Raw genomic sequence first — 14,843 nt, forward strand, 5'->3', positions numbered from 1 at the left:
TGCAGCTTGTACCATTAAAGGGCAGAGGATGTGATGAAGGGCGCACAAGATCAAACTGTCTTCACTGTTCTCACTCACTGACTGTCATGTGTTCTAGGGAGACAAAACATGAAGAACAAAGCAAGCCCTTGCAGGAAGGGATTACAAGAAAATAACGATAACATAAAGCAGCAGCAGTATTTTCCCTTGCTCAGTTTCTCCCTTGCTGCACTATCATGGACTTAAAATGCTGCAAGGCCACCATGCTCCTTTCACAGGTGGGCAGGGACATGCAGGACGGTGTTCAGGTAGGGAAGAGGGAAGTCGCTTTTTTCACTCTGCAATACAACTCTAATGGGATACAGTTGTATTTTAGTTTTGTATTCTGTACAATTAATGATACCACCAGGATGCAATTTACAACCAGATGCCATAGAGAGCTACACAGTTTTTTAAAGTTATAAATATTTAGGTTCTTCTGGAGCTTTTTATGAAAGCAGGTACATTCATGGGACACTGCTAACTAAAACATCAATAGATGTTCAGTCTAAAAATAAACACCCTTTTTCTAGTCCTCAGCCCCAAACCACATGCAGTGCAACAACTGAAACACTCCTGTGGGAGGTTTGTTAGAGGAAAAATTAAAATGTTAAATAATTACACAGGAAGACAGTTAATAATTACCTGATTGCCTACCAAACGAGTCTTTTACATCCTTGGAAAAAATGTTAGAGAAGACTACAATTTTACTCACTATAATCTGTTTCAAAGTAACTTTTTCCCTAGGAAAAGTGCACAAAAGAATTTACATGTATTGAAATGCTGGACAACTACACTGACTTTTCTCTGAACAGAAAGTCCATGGTTGAGAAGTCCATATGTGAGAAGCCTGTATTTATTAATTTCAGTTAGCTTGGAAAAGCAAGGTTTCCAGGGAATTTGGGTGAGAATAAAGAGGGGTGGAACACTTTGAAACTACCAAAAAAGGATACAAAAGATTTGTCCCACCTGAGACTACACAGCAAAAGGCTAAGAGTGAAACAGAGAACTGAAAAAAAAAAAAATCTCTGCATTGTAGATACTATCCAATCACAGCATTATAAAACATTATCATTAATTTTGATTACCCATGGACCCAAAAACAAAGACCAGATCACTAAGGGAAACCTGTACTTAGTGGATTGCCATTATGTCTTAAACCAGCAAAATAAATAATTACTCACAGGACAAGCACACTGAGTACAACTATTGAACACCGCCCTGTTAGCAGAGAGAAGGGGGTTCCTCGGGAATGTAGCTGGACAGAACTTCAGCTGGCTGACACTGAACCCTAAACTTCTGCCTCAACTTTGCCATCCCTTCTGTACTTTGTGGGTTTTGTTGTTTTTAAAGCTGCAACAATATTCTGGTTGGTTATTCTCTGGTTACTTTCAGGCTTCTCTACTTCAAAGGAGGAGCGATGTAAGATCTCTTCTTTCTGTTCCCCTTCAAAACCAGACAGGAACAATCTCTTAATCCATTTTGGTGAGTAGGACACCTGGAAGAGGTAACAATGCTCTCCCTTTAGCGAGGGAGAATTTGGGTGGGTTTCATTGTTATGAAGCACATGGGAATCATTTGGGCCAGCTCCTGGGAGGCACAATTGAATGCTTAAGTAATGATCTATATTGAAACCAGAATTGCACAAATCCTCAAGAGATGATGCATTTCTGAGCAGCCTACAGAGCTTCAGCCTCCTGTAAACTACTGTTAAAAGATATTGCTTTAGGTTACAATAACCCTATACTTTGGGAATTCCTCTCCTTCCTTTTCAAGTGGGAACAGTGAACACTTAAATAAAGCTTTCACAGTAGGATGTGTTTTTATCCTCATTTTGTTTGGACATAAAACTAATGATACTGCTTTACTTACCCATTCTACTTTCTGTTCCCCCCTCAACACCTTTTAAGGAAATGTGACACAGACCACGAAGAACAGAGAAAACCCACTAATGTTCTCACTGAAGTGAAGATGGGGTTTGCCAATTGCATCGGTATCTCAGGAGGCACGGCACCTTTGGCAACTGTAAACAATTATTCATTTTCACTGGCAGAAAGTAGAAAGTCAGAAAGCATTCACCATGCTCAGGACCAGCCACAGCCTGTACAGAGCTTTGCAAGCTGGTAATTAAAAAAAAACTTGAAGAGATCAGAATAGAGTGCAGCCAGCACGTAAGAGGAGTGACAGTATTGTCCTGATTTGGATTAGTGACTGCCTCACAAGAATAAGCATTTTGGAGAATGGAGGAGAACTCAGACTAATGAAGTAGGAAAAAGCAAGAAACAGAAAAACAGCTTCATTATAGCTCTCCTGCTCACTGACCTAATTATTGTTTAAGTGTCAGCTTCCAAATCACACTCAAGTTGTCAGCTACTTTGATATTATCTATTCTCACTTAGGTTTGAATAGCTGGACTCTGTCTGAAGCAAGTACAGTAGTCATGAATAATATCCTCTAAGTGCATTATGTTTATCTCTGTCCATGACTATACTCACATTAGCCAGGAATGCAGAGCAATAGGAGTGAATCTGGAGAACAAAACAGTGCTGAGGACCCAACATTAACACAACACACCCACTGAGAATTTTACTTTGGGGCAGCTCTCATTTGATTCCATGACCTGAACACTGTGCAGCAGTGGGACTGCAACACATATGTTCTTGGGGTGCATGTTCTGCTTCACTTTCATCCAAAAGTGATTCAATCTGAGTGCTTTGAAATTATTCTGAACGTAAACCAAAGCACAGTGACAATTAAGAGTTTTGCTTCCAAAGCATACTCCTAATCTGAACCGAAATGCTACTGCAGATACACCCAAGGCGTACTGTTTGACTACACTCAAGGCAGTAAGGATCTGTAAGGAAGGAAGCTCTAGATAAACGACCCCTCAGCAAAGAACCAATGGTTGTTATGGGGTGTCTGGCAAAACTTCCTGCAGAGCTACAAAACTACTTTGACAAATAAGTTGACAAAAACCAGAAGTAACCTGAGGCTCTCCCTCAGGGAAAACAAAACCATGAAATCAAAGAAACAAAAAAAACCTTCACCACTGTGAGATTTCTGAAGTAGTCTACATGCTTGCCTCATGTCTTCAAACACTGTGTTCTTACTATGGAAGTTAAACATGGATAATACACAGGATACCACAGGGCCCAATGTAAGAGCTAAAAACCTGAAATATAATACCAGAGTGTTTGCTCAGAAATACCAGAAAAAAAAGAGACATATATACTTAATCTGTGAACTAGGAGACAACCTAGCCAACCTCCATGCCCCCCAAAAACTCCGTAAAACCAAAAAGCACATTCCCCCCAACACCCATACCTAAAGAGTGGAAGCTTGCAATTACAGACTACAAAGTTAACATCCAGTTTATGATCACCATTATGTATATTGTCAATAACTTCCTCTCTTAAATGTAATCAGTTTCTAAAATAATAAAGTAACACACAAAGTCAATACACAATAAGCCAAGGAAACTACATTATGACCGTCCTGCCTTGCATTTACAGGTGGCTGAAGTTTTAAATAATGTATTGATAAATTCTTTTATACTTGTAAAGTGATAGCTGCTTATTGAATAGCTACTATGTATCTAAAAGAATACAGTAAAATAGAACAGGCAATGAATCTGCTAATTCTTTTTTTAAAAAAACAAAAAACAAACACACAAAAAAACCCCACATCAACTCGATCAGAATTGCTGCAGACTTGTTTTCTTTGCAGAGTGTTTTCACTCACAGCCTCCACAAACTAGAAGCAGCTTTGAATGTGCACTCATTTTTTTCTCCCCTATTTTGCTCCCCTGTTGTCATACAAATGAAACATTTGCATGTGTTTTATAAATAACAAACAAGCCAATTTTCACTTTGCAGTTTAGATCATGTCTGTAAGAGGGAAGGTTTAAGCAAGAGTGTAAGGGCACAGTCACTTCACAAGAATATAATTCCATTGCAGGTACAATGTTTGTCAACTCAAAAGGTCACAAGATCAAAGCTGAAAATGTACTATTTTTCCTACTTTGAATCTCTCACAGATACTTTCTTCCACAGCAAAACCATGACTGAAATATCACAAATAATACCCTCATGGACTTCACAATAATACAAACTGGCTGTGCAAAATTCAGCCTCCAACTGCATCAGTCTGTATCCAATATTCAAGTCTCCTCTTTTCACAGAAAAAGAGACCTGACAGTTCCATATATTTGAAAAATATCCTCAATGCACTGAAGTTTTTCTTGAAATTTTTACAATACTGTGAAGGGCAAGGAGCAGTAGCTATTTTTAAAAATCTGCTTCCCTCTAAACTACCAGTATTTTTCAAGCTGCTATTAAAAAAAAAAAAAAAAAAACAAAATATCAAAAACAAAAAACCAAACAACAACAAAACCAAAACCCACCAAACAAAAAACCCAGAAAGATTCTAGGTCTCAGAATGTGCATTTCTGTAGCCAAAAGAAATCAGGATAATTTCACATTGGCATCTTTGTTTTGCATGCAATGATGTTATAACAAACGTAAGCCTACTACTTCATAAAGTTTATTTTGCTTTCCTGTGATGCGGCAAAGGTGAGGCAAATATTCTGCTCTGTAGAGAAATAATATTTAGTACTTGTTTGGCACATGCATGTCTTATACCTCATCTAATTTAGAAAAAATAGCCAGAAAATAATAAAAAGGAATATCGTTGTGAAGTGCTAAATTAAGCTAGAGGAATGTGCAAACAAAGTCTTCTCTTCCAAATATTTACGCACCGTCAGCATGTTTTAATACAAGTTTCCACCCTGCCTGCCTTCCCCTGAAGCAAGGCACATATGACAGCATTTCAAAGCATGTTTTAATGGGATTTTCCAGTCAACCAAATAGCAAACTGCATAGAAGTGATGGAAAAGTCATAAATACATATTTCATCTCACTGAATTTCATGGTAACTAGGGAAAAGATAATGAGGCACAACCCCTTTACAAATCTTTATGAAATTTTCTGTCACACTGGGAAATCACATCAAGAGAGCACAGAGAAAGGTGTACACCACCAGAACCCACAGAACAGCTGCAGTCATACTTCTCAGTAAAACAGAAGGCTAAACAGCCCTACAAATCAGGAAAAAAAAAAAAGAAGAGTTTTTTAAATACTGCTGTTTCCTTCTCTCAAAACACCCATGCCCATTTCCCCTCGTATCAGCTTTACCTGAATTTGCAAATACATGAAGATGCACACATCATGCCTGTCTTTTTTTACTGCCTTACACTTATTTTTTCTAAGTAGGATTTGAACGAAACTACACACGAAAGTACGTCAGCTGATTTACACATCTGGAGTATAATAAAGCATGATGTTTGGGCTTCAGCCTTGAGGAGGAGTCAAGGAATTTCTCTTCCCTTCTTACCACTGCTACCCATCCTTCACCAAGGATCGGAGCCCTAGATGTGGGCTGATGCAGTTCTGTGCTCTGCATTATGGCTTTGTACCTCTCTCACTGACCTCCCTCTCCTCCTTCAGGCCTTTGGTCTCCACGAAAGGAAGGATGAGCTTCCTAGACTGTATGGGCCACCCAAACCAACCTGGCAGGCAACTAGTTTTGCATCCTTCCTTATTTACCTTGTAGTCTCAATAGCATAAATTACATTTGGTTCAATAAGATTGAAATCAAGTATCAATGTTTATTTTAAATGAGTACCATTCTGTAAGAATTACTAGAAATGCAAAAATTGAAAACTTCAACAGTATTTCTTTTCAAAGGGTGTGAACACAGTTTTCCTATTTTGAGGTTTTTTTCCTTCAGTAAAAAGGCTTAGTGTCTACCTGGGGTCTCCTTATGTCCTCTAGTCCAACAATTTTACTTATTGGTCCTTTCCAATCAACTACTACAGAACAACAGAAAACCTTAAATTCATGTAAGTTTGCCTAAAGCAAACCCAACAGTATAGCGGATGAAGGCATTCTGAACATTGTAACTGTCACACATTGTAACTCAAGAAAAGACTGGAAGAAAAATTAACACCTAATTCAAATTTGTCATTTATGAAGAAATAAATAAACCTTTAAGTCACAGCTTATAAATGATCAACCACACAGCATAAATCCATAGGGAATGATGCTGCACGAGTTTCAGCAGTCACAAAACTACCAGTATCAGGGCATCCTTACAAAGAGTTCTGCACACTTTCCAGCACTGTGAAAACACTAGAGGACCTCCCAAAACTAAAACAATAATTCTACTGATGCTCTCCTACTGGTTTAGGATAATACCCATTCTGCTTGTGAGTAGGAAATACAAAAAAGTGTATAACAAAAACAATTCAGAAGGATTTTAGCTTTAGAAATCAGTTTTTAAAGATTTAAAGCAAGAAAAATTTTACACATACTGAGGTTCCTAACACTGACATGTCAAATTAATGTATCAAATTTGTGTGCAATTAATCATATTTGAAGATATAATTGATCTTAGTTGTGTCAAAAGCATATACATAATTTAAATGAAGTTAATTTTTGAAAACTTTATTCACAACTGGAAGATCCTCTACAGTATCTAACATTTCTTCTTGGAAGATTTAAAGGGTGTTTCCCCCCGAGTTCCCAAGAAACTGTACACCTACTCTAGCAATTAATAATGTGAAGGAGGAGTCTTCTAGTGCAAACAAATACACTGCTGACATTTTTAAAATCTGGTAATTCTGTTATATTTATTTACATACGTAATACATTGAAGAAATCATTGGAGAACCTTCCTAGACAGGCTGCCCACCAGTAGGTGCATCTCTACCTTTTTTATTTCAGGCGTAGATCACATCAACCATCCTCCCACCCAGGAAAAAAAAAATAAAAAAACCACAGAACCATTGGGCAACACAGGTTGGAAGGAACATCAAAAGATCATCTGGTCCAACCTTTCCCAGGAAAGGGAGCCCAGATGAGGTTATCTAGCACCCTGTCCAATTGCATCTTGAACACGTGCAGTGACGGAAACATTGCCATATCCCTGGGGAGGTTGTTCCAATGAATATATACTTCTCACTGTAATAAATTTCTTTCTTTAAGTTAGATGAAAACTTTAGGAATGCTTGGCAAAGGTTTGATCAAATAATGGCCACAGCGAAAGTCCTTTGACGCTTCAATTTTTCTGAGACAACTGTAGATCTCATGAGTTTGTAGTGTGGCTCTTTACAGTTCGTCATAAGTGGCCTTTCCATAAAAGATGAATTTGTTCACCTTTCTGAGTCTGACGCTAAGGTTCACCAGGTTCTTGGCTCTCTTGAGGGACTTCCTTCTATCCTCCTCCTCCTTGAGCAGTTTGCTGCTGTCCTTTAAAGATGTCAGCAGAGGAAGATACCGATACACTGCTGCTTCATGGAGAGTTTCAGAGTCAACACTTAAATCCATCCCAGCTAAGGTGCTGTCTGAGCAGGCAGTCCCCCCACACAGTCATAGTCCCACTCCCTCTCTTGTCTCAACACAAGGTCTGCTGGTAGCCCCCCCCTAAGGCTGGCCAGAGGTAGCGAAGTGGAAAGCCTTTTGTGTGGTTATCAGTATGCCTACTTTTAGTTTGACTGGTTTAATTTTAAAACATATCAGCTCCCCAGTTCAGTTGACCTTACAGCATTAACAGCACTACCGCCAGCACAAGGGAAGCAGTCAGAATGCAAAACACAGCAAGGATGGAGGGGAAAAGCAAGAACTCCTGTTTTCAGGCAGCAGGGCAAGCTTAGATCAGCTAAGCTGCTTACAAAGTCACACACTCAGTTTTCCAGACTAAGCCATGCCTTTATTTTGCTGCTGCCTGCAGATCTGATAACCAACAACAGCAAACAGAAAATAGTACAGTGAACTGTTTCATTTCTGATACTCAGAACTGCTCAGCAGTGCTGAAATAAAATGTCACGGACTGTTCTAATTTCAGCTGCCACAGGGGAAATCTATAGGAAGACAAGCAAGAGAGTCTGCTAATAATTATGTTGAGACCTCATGCAACCCTTTCCTATAGCCACGAGAACAAAGACTAGAGACAAAAAGATAAACAGAAAGTTGCTTCTCATCCCAGCTTTATTTAGCAAATAGTTCGAAGAGAAATACTCTGCAAATCAAAGCTGAATACTCATAAGGTCAGTAAACAGCACACTGATAAACCTGAAGGTACAGGGAGGTGCAAAAGTTCACGCATCTGATGAAGCCACTATTTCAGAATTTTCCTGGTAGCATTCCCTCAAACTGTCTCTCACTAGCAAGCTAACAAATTCACACTTTGAGCCAAAAAGGAATCATTCTTCAATGCTAAGTAGTAGACATTTAGAAATACGGCTAATTATAATAAATATTACATTTTAGACAGTTATATTAAACAGTTAATTCAGCAATAGGGATTTAATGATTAATTGCTGTAAATTGAATCTTGAAACCAGTCCACAGCATTCATTCTTATACTATAGGAAAACAAAGAGCTCAGCAAAACTGGAACATCCAGAATTACAACAATAGGGTATAACACCTTGGTGTAAACAAAATCTCACCTACCCTAGAGTTCGGGCAAACATACTTCGCCAGGATTAAGTTTTATCTATGATAAACTACTGCAATACCACCTTTCACATAGTCCCTCTCTGGATTTTAGTGCCATTTAATCTGACCACTGTTGGACTAATCATATTGGTCCAAACTGACCACTGCGTTGAAAAACTGAAAGTATGTTGGGTACATGATCTCAAAACCTAAGGTGCCAACTTTCAATGAACATCATTCCAGAAGCAATATGAGAAGGTTGAATCAAATGCTTTAAAAGAAGCACTCCCCTGAGCAGATACACAGTAGAATGTAGTGTGTAAAATGCGAGTGAGCTCAAACTTTCAAGATGCAACTGCGGGATAGCTTGTCTCTTCCTCAAGGAAAAAAAAAAAAAAAAAAGACCAAAGAAAAAAAAAAGACAAAAAAAAAAAGACCAAAAAAAAAAAAAAGACACAAAGCAGCATTCTTAGTTTAAAAACAGGCAACACTTCTTGTGCTACTATATTGTCCAGGAGTCTTAGCCCTGGATGCTAACTCCAATGTGTTGGGCTGTGTAAATATGTTTCTTGTCAGATTTTACAAGTGTATTTTTGAACAGATGTGTAACTTCGGATAAAAGTTAATCATTATGTAAAATATCTGTCACTAAAAATAAGCAATAGCCTGAGATATGCATAAAATACCTTTCAACAAACGTGTTTCCTTAGCAAAGCAAAACACACAGTGTGATTTTAGGTAGTTAGCATGTAATTTCTTCAACTTCCAGGAGGAAGACAGGCTTCGCTTTTGAAATGTAGCTATTTTAATAATGGTGTTCAGCAACCTTGACTAAAACACAGATCACCTGATAATCAGTACCATCAAAACGCTGGCAACAAGAAAATGGATTAAGCGTATTTCAGACCTCACAAATGTGTATCAAATTTTACTTCACAAAAATCAGTAAACAAACCAAAGGTAAACAAGGAAAGGGCTGGGTATTGTCAGATTAGATTTTAAAAGGTCAAATAGTTATCGACATCTGAACTCAAACAAAAATAGCTGGCAGGAGAACAGATATTAGACATTAGGTCATTTAATCCACTCCCTGGCCCATTCTGTATTGTTCTCTACTGAACATTGCAAGTGCTTTTGTTTATAATGTGGAAGAGGAGAGGAAGCAAGGGATGTGGGAAAGAAAGTCGATTGTCTGTGGAGGCTGAAGGAAAAAAAAAGACATTACAGAAACACGAACAAAAGAAAGACAGTATCCTGGAAACATAGCTGATAGAAATTTGTGTAAGGGCATGATGAAAAGCAGCAGAGAAGTTCAGAATTGAGGTGAGAAACTGAAAGCAAGAGCTCTTAACAGGATGGTGCAACAAAAGAAAATTCTTGCCTATAGGTCCCTGGTGTCATTTGTTGAGTAAACGGGAAGAAATGAAGCATATAAGATTTATGGGATTAATGGAGGAGGAAAGTGGAGGGGCAAAACGGCTTAGATTTTTCCAAGCACTCATACTGGGGGTTAAGTGGTACCAACTGAATCTCTTGTTCCCCCCCCATCCAACTGTTTACAAGAGCCAGGTAAGAGTCAAAAGTCAGATATAGACTTGTTTTTCAACCTGATTAATTCTGTGATCCACCTCATGAGGTGGATATGGAAATGATTATGCTTTCACAAATGAAGGAGGTCACAGGGATAGGCAGGACAAAATGATGGGCAAGAGGATCACAGGAAAAGTGACCCGTTTAAGATGACACAGCCAACAAAAATGGTTCACAATACTGTAGTCTAAAATAACTTAGCACTGTCCTAAAGTATATTTTACCCCTGCTTTTGCCACAGAATTCATTCAAGACACTTGTCCTGGTTTTGCTAAAAACAAGTTTCTCTTTCAGTGATTTTTTCCTGTCAGCTAAAGCCTTCATATTAACTGCATTTTCCTGGAGAACCAGACACATGTTTTGGTAAACCTAGCAATGGAATGCAAACTTATTGATAAGCACAGATGGACATCTCGCGAGAGGGGCGACGAGAAACAAGAGACCAAGAAACTGACCAACTGTGTATAACATTCCATTCACGTGAATACTTCATATAAAAGTGGGAGATCACGAGGATCTCGTGTGCTTTTTGCTTTTCCCTTTTCCCTTCTGCTTATGGCCGACAATTAGGAGAGGACCTTGCTAGTCGTCCCTGCGAACTGAGGCCTAGTGACAGACTGAATCCAGCTCCGATTGGCTGCAGAGTCTAATCCAGGACTTTGGTTGCCGGCTCTGCAGTTGCTGAGACTTTCAAGATTGGTTTTGTATATTTTGTATTATTTTCTCTATTCTTATTAGTAGCATTAGTAAAACATCTTCAATTTTTTCCAACTCTCTTCACTCTGTGCTTCTTTTCCTCCCAATCGCCTCTCCTTAGTGAAAAAGGGGGGAGAGGGAGGGGGAAGTGTGGGAGGGGGAGAGGGGGTTAACAATACATCTGCCAGGGTTTTATTGTCACCCCGCAATCTTTAACCCTCGACACACTACATAAATTACTTAAAAATATTGTTTAAATGTGAACGCTACTACATGCATTTTATTTTAGGGGTGTCTGTCCCAAAATCTGATTGCTTGATTTTAAAAAGCAGCATAGGCTTAGACAAAAAAAAAATAAAACAATTTTTTGCACCTGTGCATTTAATATAAACCAGGACACTGAAACTCAATACCCTGAAAAAAATCAGATCCTACCTGGACCAGATCTGGTCTCCACAGTTTTATCTTTCATTTTTCATGTGGTGCAGGAAGATGATTACTTCCTTGTCTTAGCAGAGTTTTGTCAATTAAGGGAGGAATTTGTCTAGTAGTGAGTTATTAAAATGGTAAGCACAAGAGAAGACACAAGGACACTTATGATTCCACAGTCAAAGCAGAATCTGAACACAGATTTGAGTCACATTCAGAAAATAAATCTTGATGTCACACAACCAAATTAATGGGGATAAGACCAAAATACTTCATCTCCTTAATACTTTGAATATAACAGGACTTTTTAATGCAACGAAAAATGTGTTATTACTTACTAAAAAACTGTAGTCCAGTCTAGATGTACAAAGAGGCTGAATTAAAGCTAACTAAATAACTTCAGTGCTCTCTTCTTGATTTATGAGTGCTTCTGGAAATGACCATGTTAGTATTAGTATTTTAAGCATGTGTAACTATCGACTTTAACAAAAGAAAACTGATGCCACCATGTTATAATTTCAACAGCTACAGGTGTTACAACTAGATGCAATGCCTTGCCATTTGAGCTAATACACTATCTTGCAGCACTAGTTGGATGCAAATTTCTGGATGAACCTGCCAGAGAAAGGGCTAATCCATGTTTTGCCTGGGGATTTTCTCGTATTTGCTAATCCGAGAAAATGAAGATGCTCAGGAATCCCAGACTCTATCCTAATCTGTTCTGGAAAACAGAATTTTATTGCCTAAAAGACATTGAAATGAGACAGCTGAACTGATGAGTGTAAAGTCTTGCTCCTCTGTTTCCACGCAGTACTCTCACACAGAAATTCCCCATCCCCTCTTCTCTGGCCTCTAATCTCACCCTGTTAGTGTAGCAAGAACCACTCTTACAAACTCACCCTTACTGGATATGTCTACTCAGACTCCTAGTCACCTCTCGCACTTGTAAACCTCCCCCACAACCGCTTTATCAACGGCACTCCCTCTGTTCAACACAAGGCCCAGAATGCACAACATCACAGTTGCACAATTCCTTTACAAAGGCATGTGTGTGCCTAAGTGTATACAAACACATACGTACATTAAAAAACTCAGTGCTTTTACACAGATACCTATTAATTTATATACAAAAAAATAAAGTCTTTCTCTCCACATCACACATCTTTCATTGAGCTAGCATAAGCACCCCTATGGCAGTGCAGAGAACCAGAGCTGAACACTAACTAGGTTAATCAGAAAAAAAATGTTTAAAATGTTAGTATAAATCTGTGGGTAATGCCCCATGCCACTTCACTCCACTGCTGTATAAACAATAGTGTCAGCATGGGGAGAAGATGGTACAGAAGGTGACAATGAGCAAGCAGCAAGGTTGCAGAAAAAGCAGAACTAGGGCTTTTTTGAGTGACAGCACCAGCCTATAGTAATAATAAATTTAAGATCTTGATTTTAATCTAGAACACCAACATATGCATAACCGTACCTCTTATCTCCCCAGTCTTATCTATGACAACGAGGTTATGAAAACCTGAGATTCTTTCAAGTGTCTTCATTTGCTTACAGCCATCTTCCCTTTCCTCACTGGCTCCATTCCTCTATGTCTGGTTGCCAACAAGACTAGCCACTGCTTGCTCTTTCACCCCTCCAACAGTGCAGCATTCAACCCCAGTTTCAACTGTGATGACGCTCCCTGCCTCCCTCTTGTTTCCTGTGGATATGAATAAATTGTTCTCTTGCCCATGTTAGGCCCAGGAGAGGTCCATCAGACCCCTGGAGAATCAGGTTCATAGCCTAAACATACCTGCCCATACTCAGCACCTTAAAGCTCCAGCAGCAGTGACTGCTGTGGCTACTGTGGGTCTAATACAGATGGAGTCTTTGGGTGACCCTGCCAAAAGTGAAAAAAGTTTTAACAGGATTGTGAAAGCTTCAGATGGTTGTGGTTTTATTTTGTGGTTTTGGTTTGGTGGTGGTGCTTTTTAAAACCTAAGAGAAAAAATTATTAGCTGTCCGTTTTGAAGAAAACCATTAGCCTCTTTCGAAAAAGAAAGTCCGCAGGATTTTTCCTTTGTTAAATATAGTCAAAACACTTTCTTCCCTGGCTTAACTGGAAATGGCAAAAACCCCTTGGGGGAAGTTTTCCGGGCGGCTCCGCCAGCAGCCGCCGGAGCCCGGCAAAGGGAGGAGAGAGGGCGGCCGGGTACGTTTCACCCATTCTCCCCTTCGAGGGCCTCCCCACCGTCCCGCCGGGCGAACCTCCACACGGGGCGCACCCCCTCACGGGACCCCGGCCCCACGCACGGCCGCCGGGCAGCGTCAAGCGCGCCCCACCCCGCCCGCTCACCCCCGGTCCCCTCACAGGCGGCCCCACTCCAGGCAGCCACCTCCCCGGGACACCCCGAGGGCTCCTGCCCCGCCCGGCGGGCGGCAGCGCCTGTGTCTATGGGTGCCCCCACAGGCAGGCGAGGGTCACCGCCTTCTTGCCAGCCGCGATCCTCCCCCACCGCGCGGCTTCCCGCGCCGCTCCCGGGACACTCCGGCCCGCCCTGGACAGCTCTCCGCCACGCTGCGCCTCTCCGCTCCGCTCGCGGGACGGGGCAGAAGCCCCCGCGGCGGAAAGGTGCCGACCGACCAACCGCCCGCGCTGCTCCGCACTCACCGCTGCCGCCTGAGACGGAGATCTGCCGGCGGACCGTGTGTGGGCGGCGGAGGTGGCCGAACGCTGCCGCCACCCCGCTCGCTGCCCCCGAACTCTGCCGTGCGCTCCCGGCGGAGCAGGCGACGCCGCCGCGCATGCGCCGCAGGCGGCTGCCCGTGCCGGCCGCCAGGGGCCGCGAGCAGAGGGCGGCCGTGAAGCGGGGCAAACCCCGGAGCAACGCGCCGCCACTCGTTCCGCCTCGTTCCCTCGCTTCCCTTCACCTGCGAGGGGCCCGCAGGGGAGGCTCGCTTTCCGAGCTGGCCTGGGGCCGGCCCCTTCTCCGGTGCAGGGTGACCCCTCCCGCCACCCCCGTGGGGACCTCCCCTCGGCCGTCGCCCCGAGCCCAAAAGACCCTGTTAACGGTCGGGAAGGCGGGCTCGGCGGCAGTTGCTTCATTGCTGCCCGATCGAAACGGCCCCCACACGTTTCCAGTCCTAAAGTTTATCTCAGTTTGTTTGTACACATAAGTGCAGCCTTTCTTGTGGCGGGGGACTATTCCCCCCACTTCCGCCACGCCAATTAGGGTCTTTGATGGAGAGCTAAAAATAGCGAATAAAGTGATGATTTTCCCCTTTACTGTGTCTTCAGGGGTGGCTGCGTGAGGTGGTGGGTCTTGCTTCCCAGAGGTCTGGGACTTTGGGTGTGCTCAGATGTCACACTCTCTGGTAAATGTGTTTCAGGAACCCTAAACGCCTGACGTTCCACATTAAAAACTAAGGCTAAGTTGTGTTTTTTGTGCTGTCTAGAATTAGTGCTAACTAATTTTTGGTCCTTCCTCTGAAACTGAAGGGCTCGTTAGATTATTTTTTTTGGTTTCTGATTAGTACCTTCATTTTCTCCTCTATGATTTTTCATGGATGCTTATGGGAAGAGGATAAAGCTGCTCAGAAAATTCACAGCAAATTAATAATCCTTAC

General features: G+C 41.4%; 1 protein-coding gene across 5 annotated transcripts in view; it reads right to left on the reverse strand.

The window, feature by feature from the left end:
• The window catches only part of PRRG1 (proline rich and Gla domain 1), a 55,948-nt gene extending 41,811 nt beyond the window's left edge, over positions 1-14,137 (reverse strand). For 4 of the 5 annotated variants that reach the window (XR_010473985.1, XM_065070442.1, XM_065070454.1 and 1 more), the window contains exon 1: positions 13,888-14,037. Coding sequence is in view for 1 of the 5 variants with exons in the window: in XM_065070422.1 (XP_064926494.1) it covers positions 13,888-14,023 (136 nt within the window). In the remaining 4 variants the exon portion in view is untranslated. Of the gene's footprint in view, positions 1-13,887 lie in introns of all 5 variants that reach the window. The other variant, XM_065070422.1, reaches the window with a different exon arrangement.
• Positions 14,138-14,843: the final 706 nt, after the last annotated feature.

The sequence above is a fragment of the Columba livia genome, chromosome 1 (genome assembly GCF_036013475.1).
Source record: "Columba livia isolate bColLiv1 breed racing homer chromosome 1, bColLiv1.pat.W.v2, whole genome shotgun sequence".
NCBI lineage: Eukaryota > Metazoa > Chordata > Aves > Columbiformes > Columbidae > Columba > Columba livia.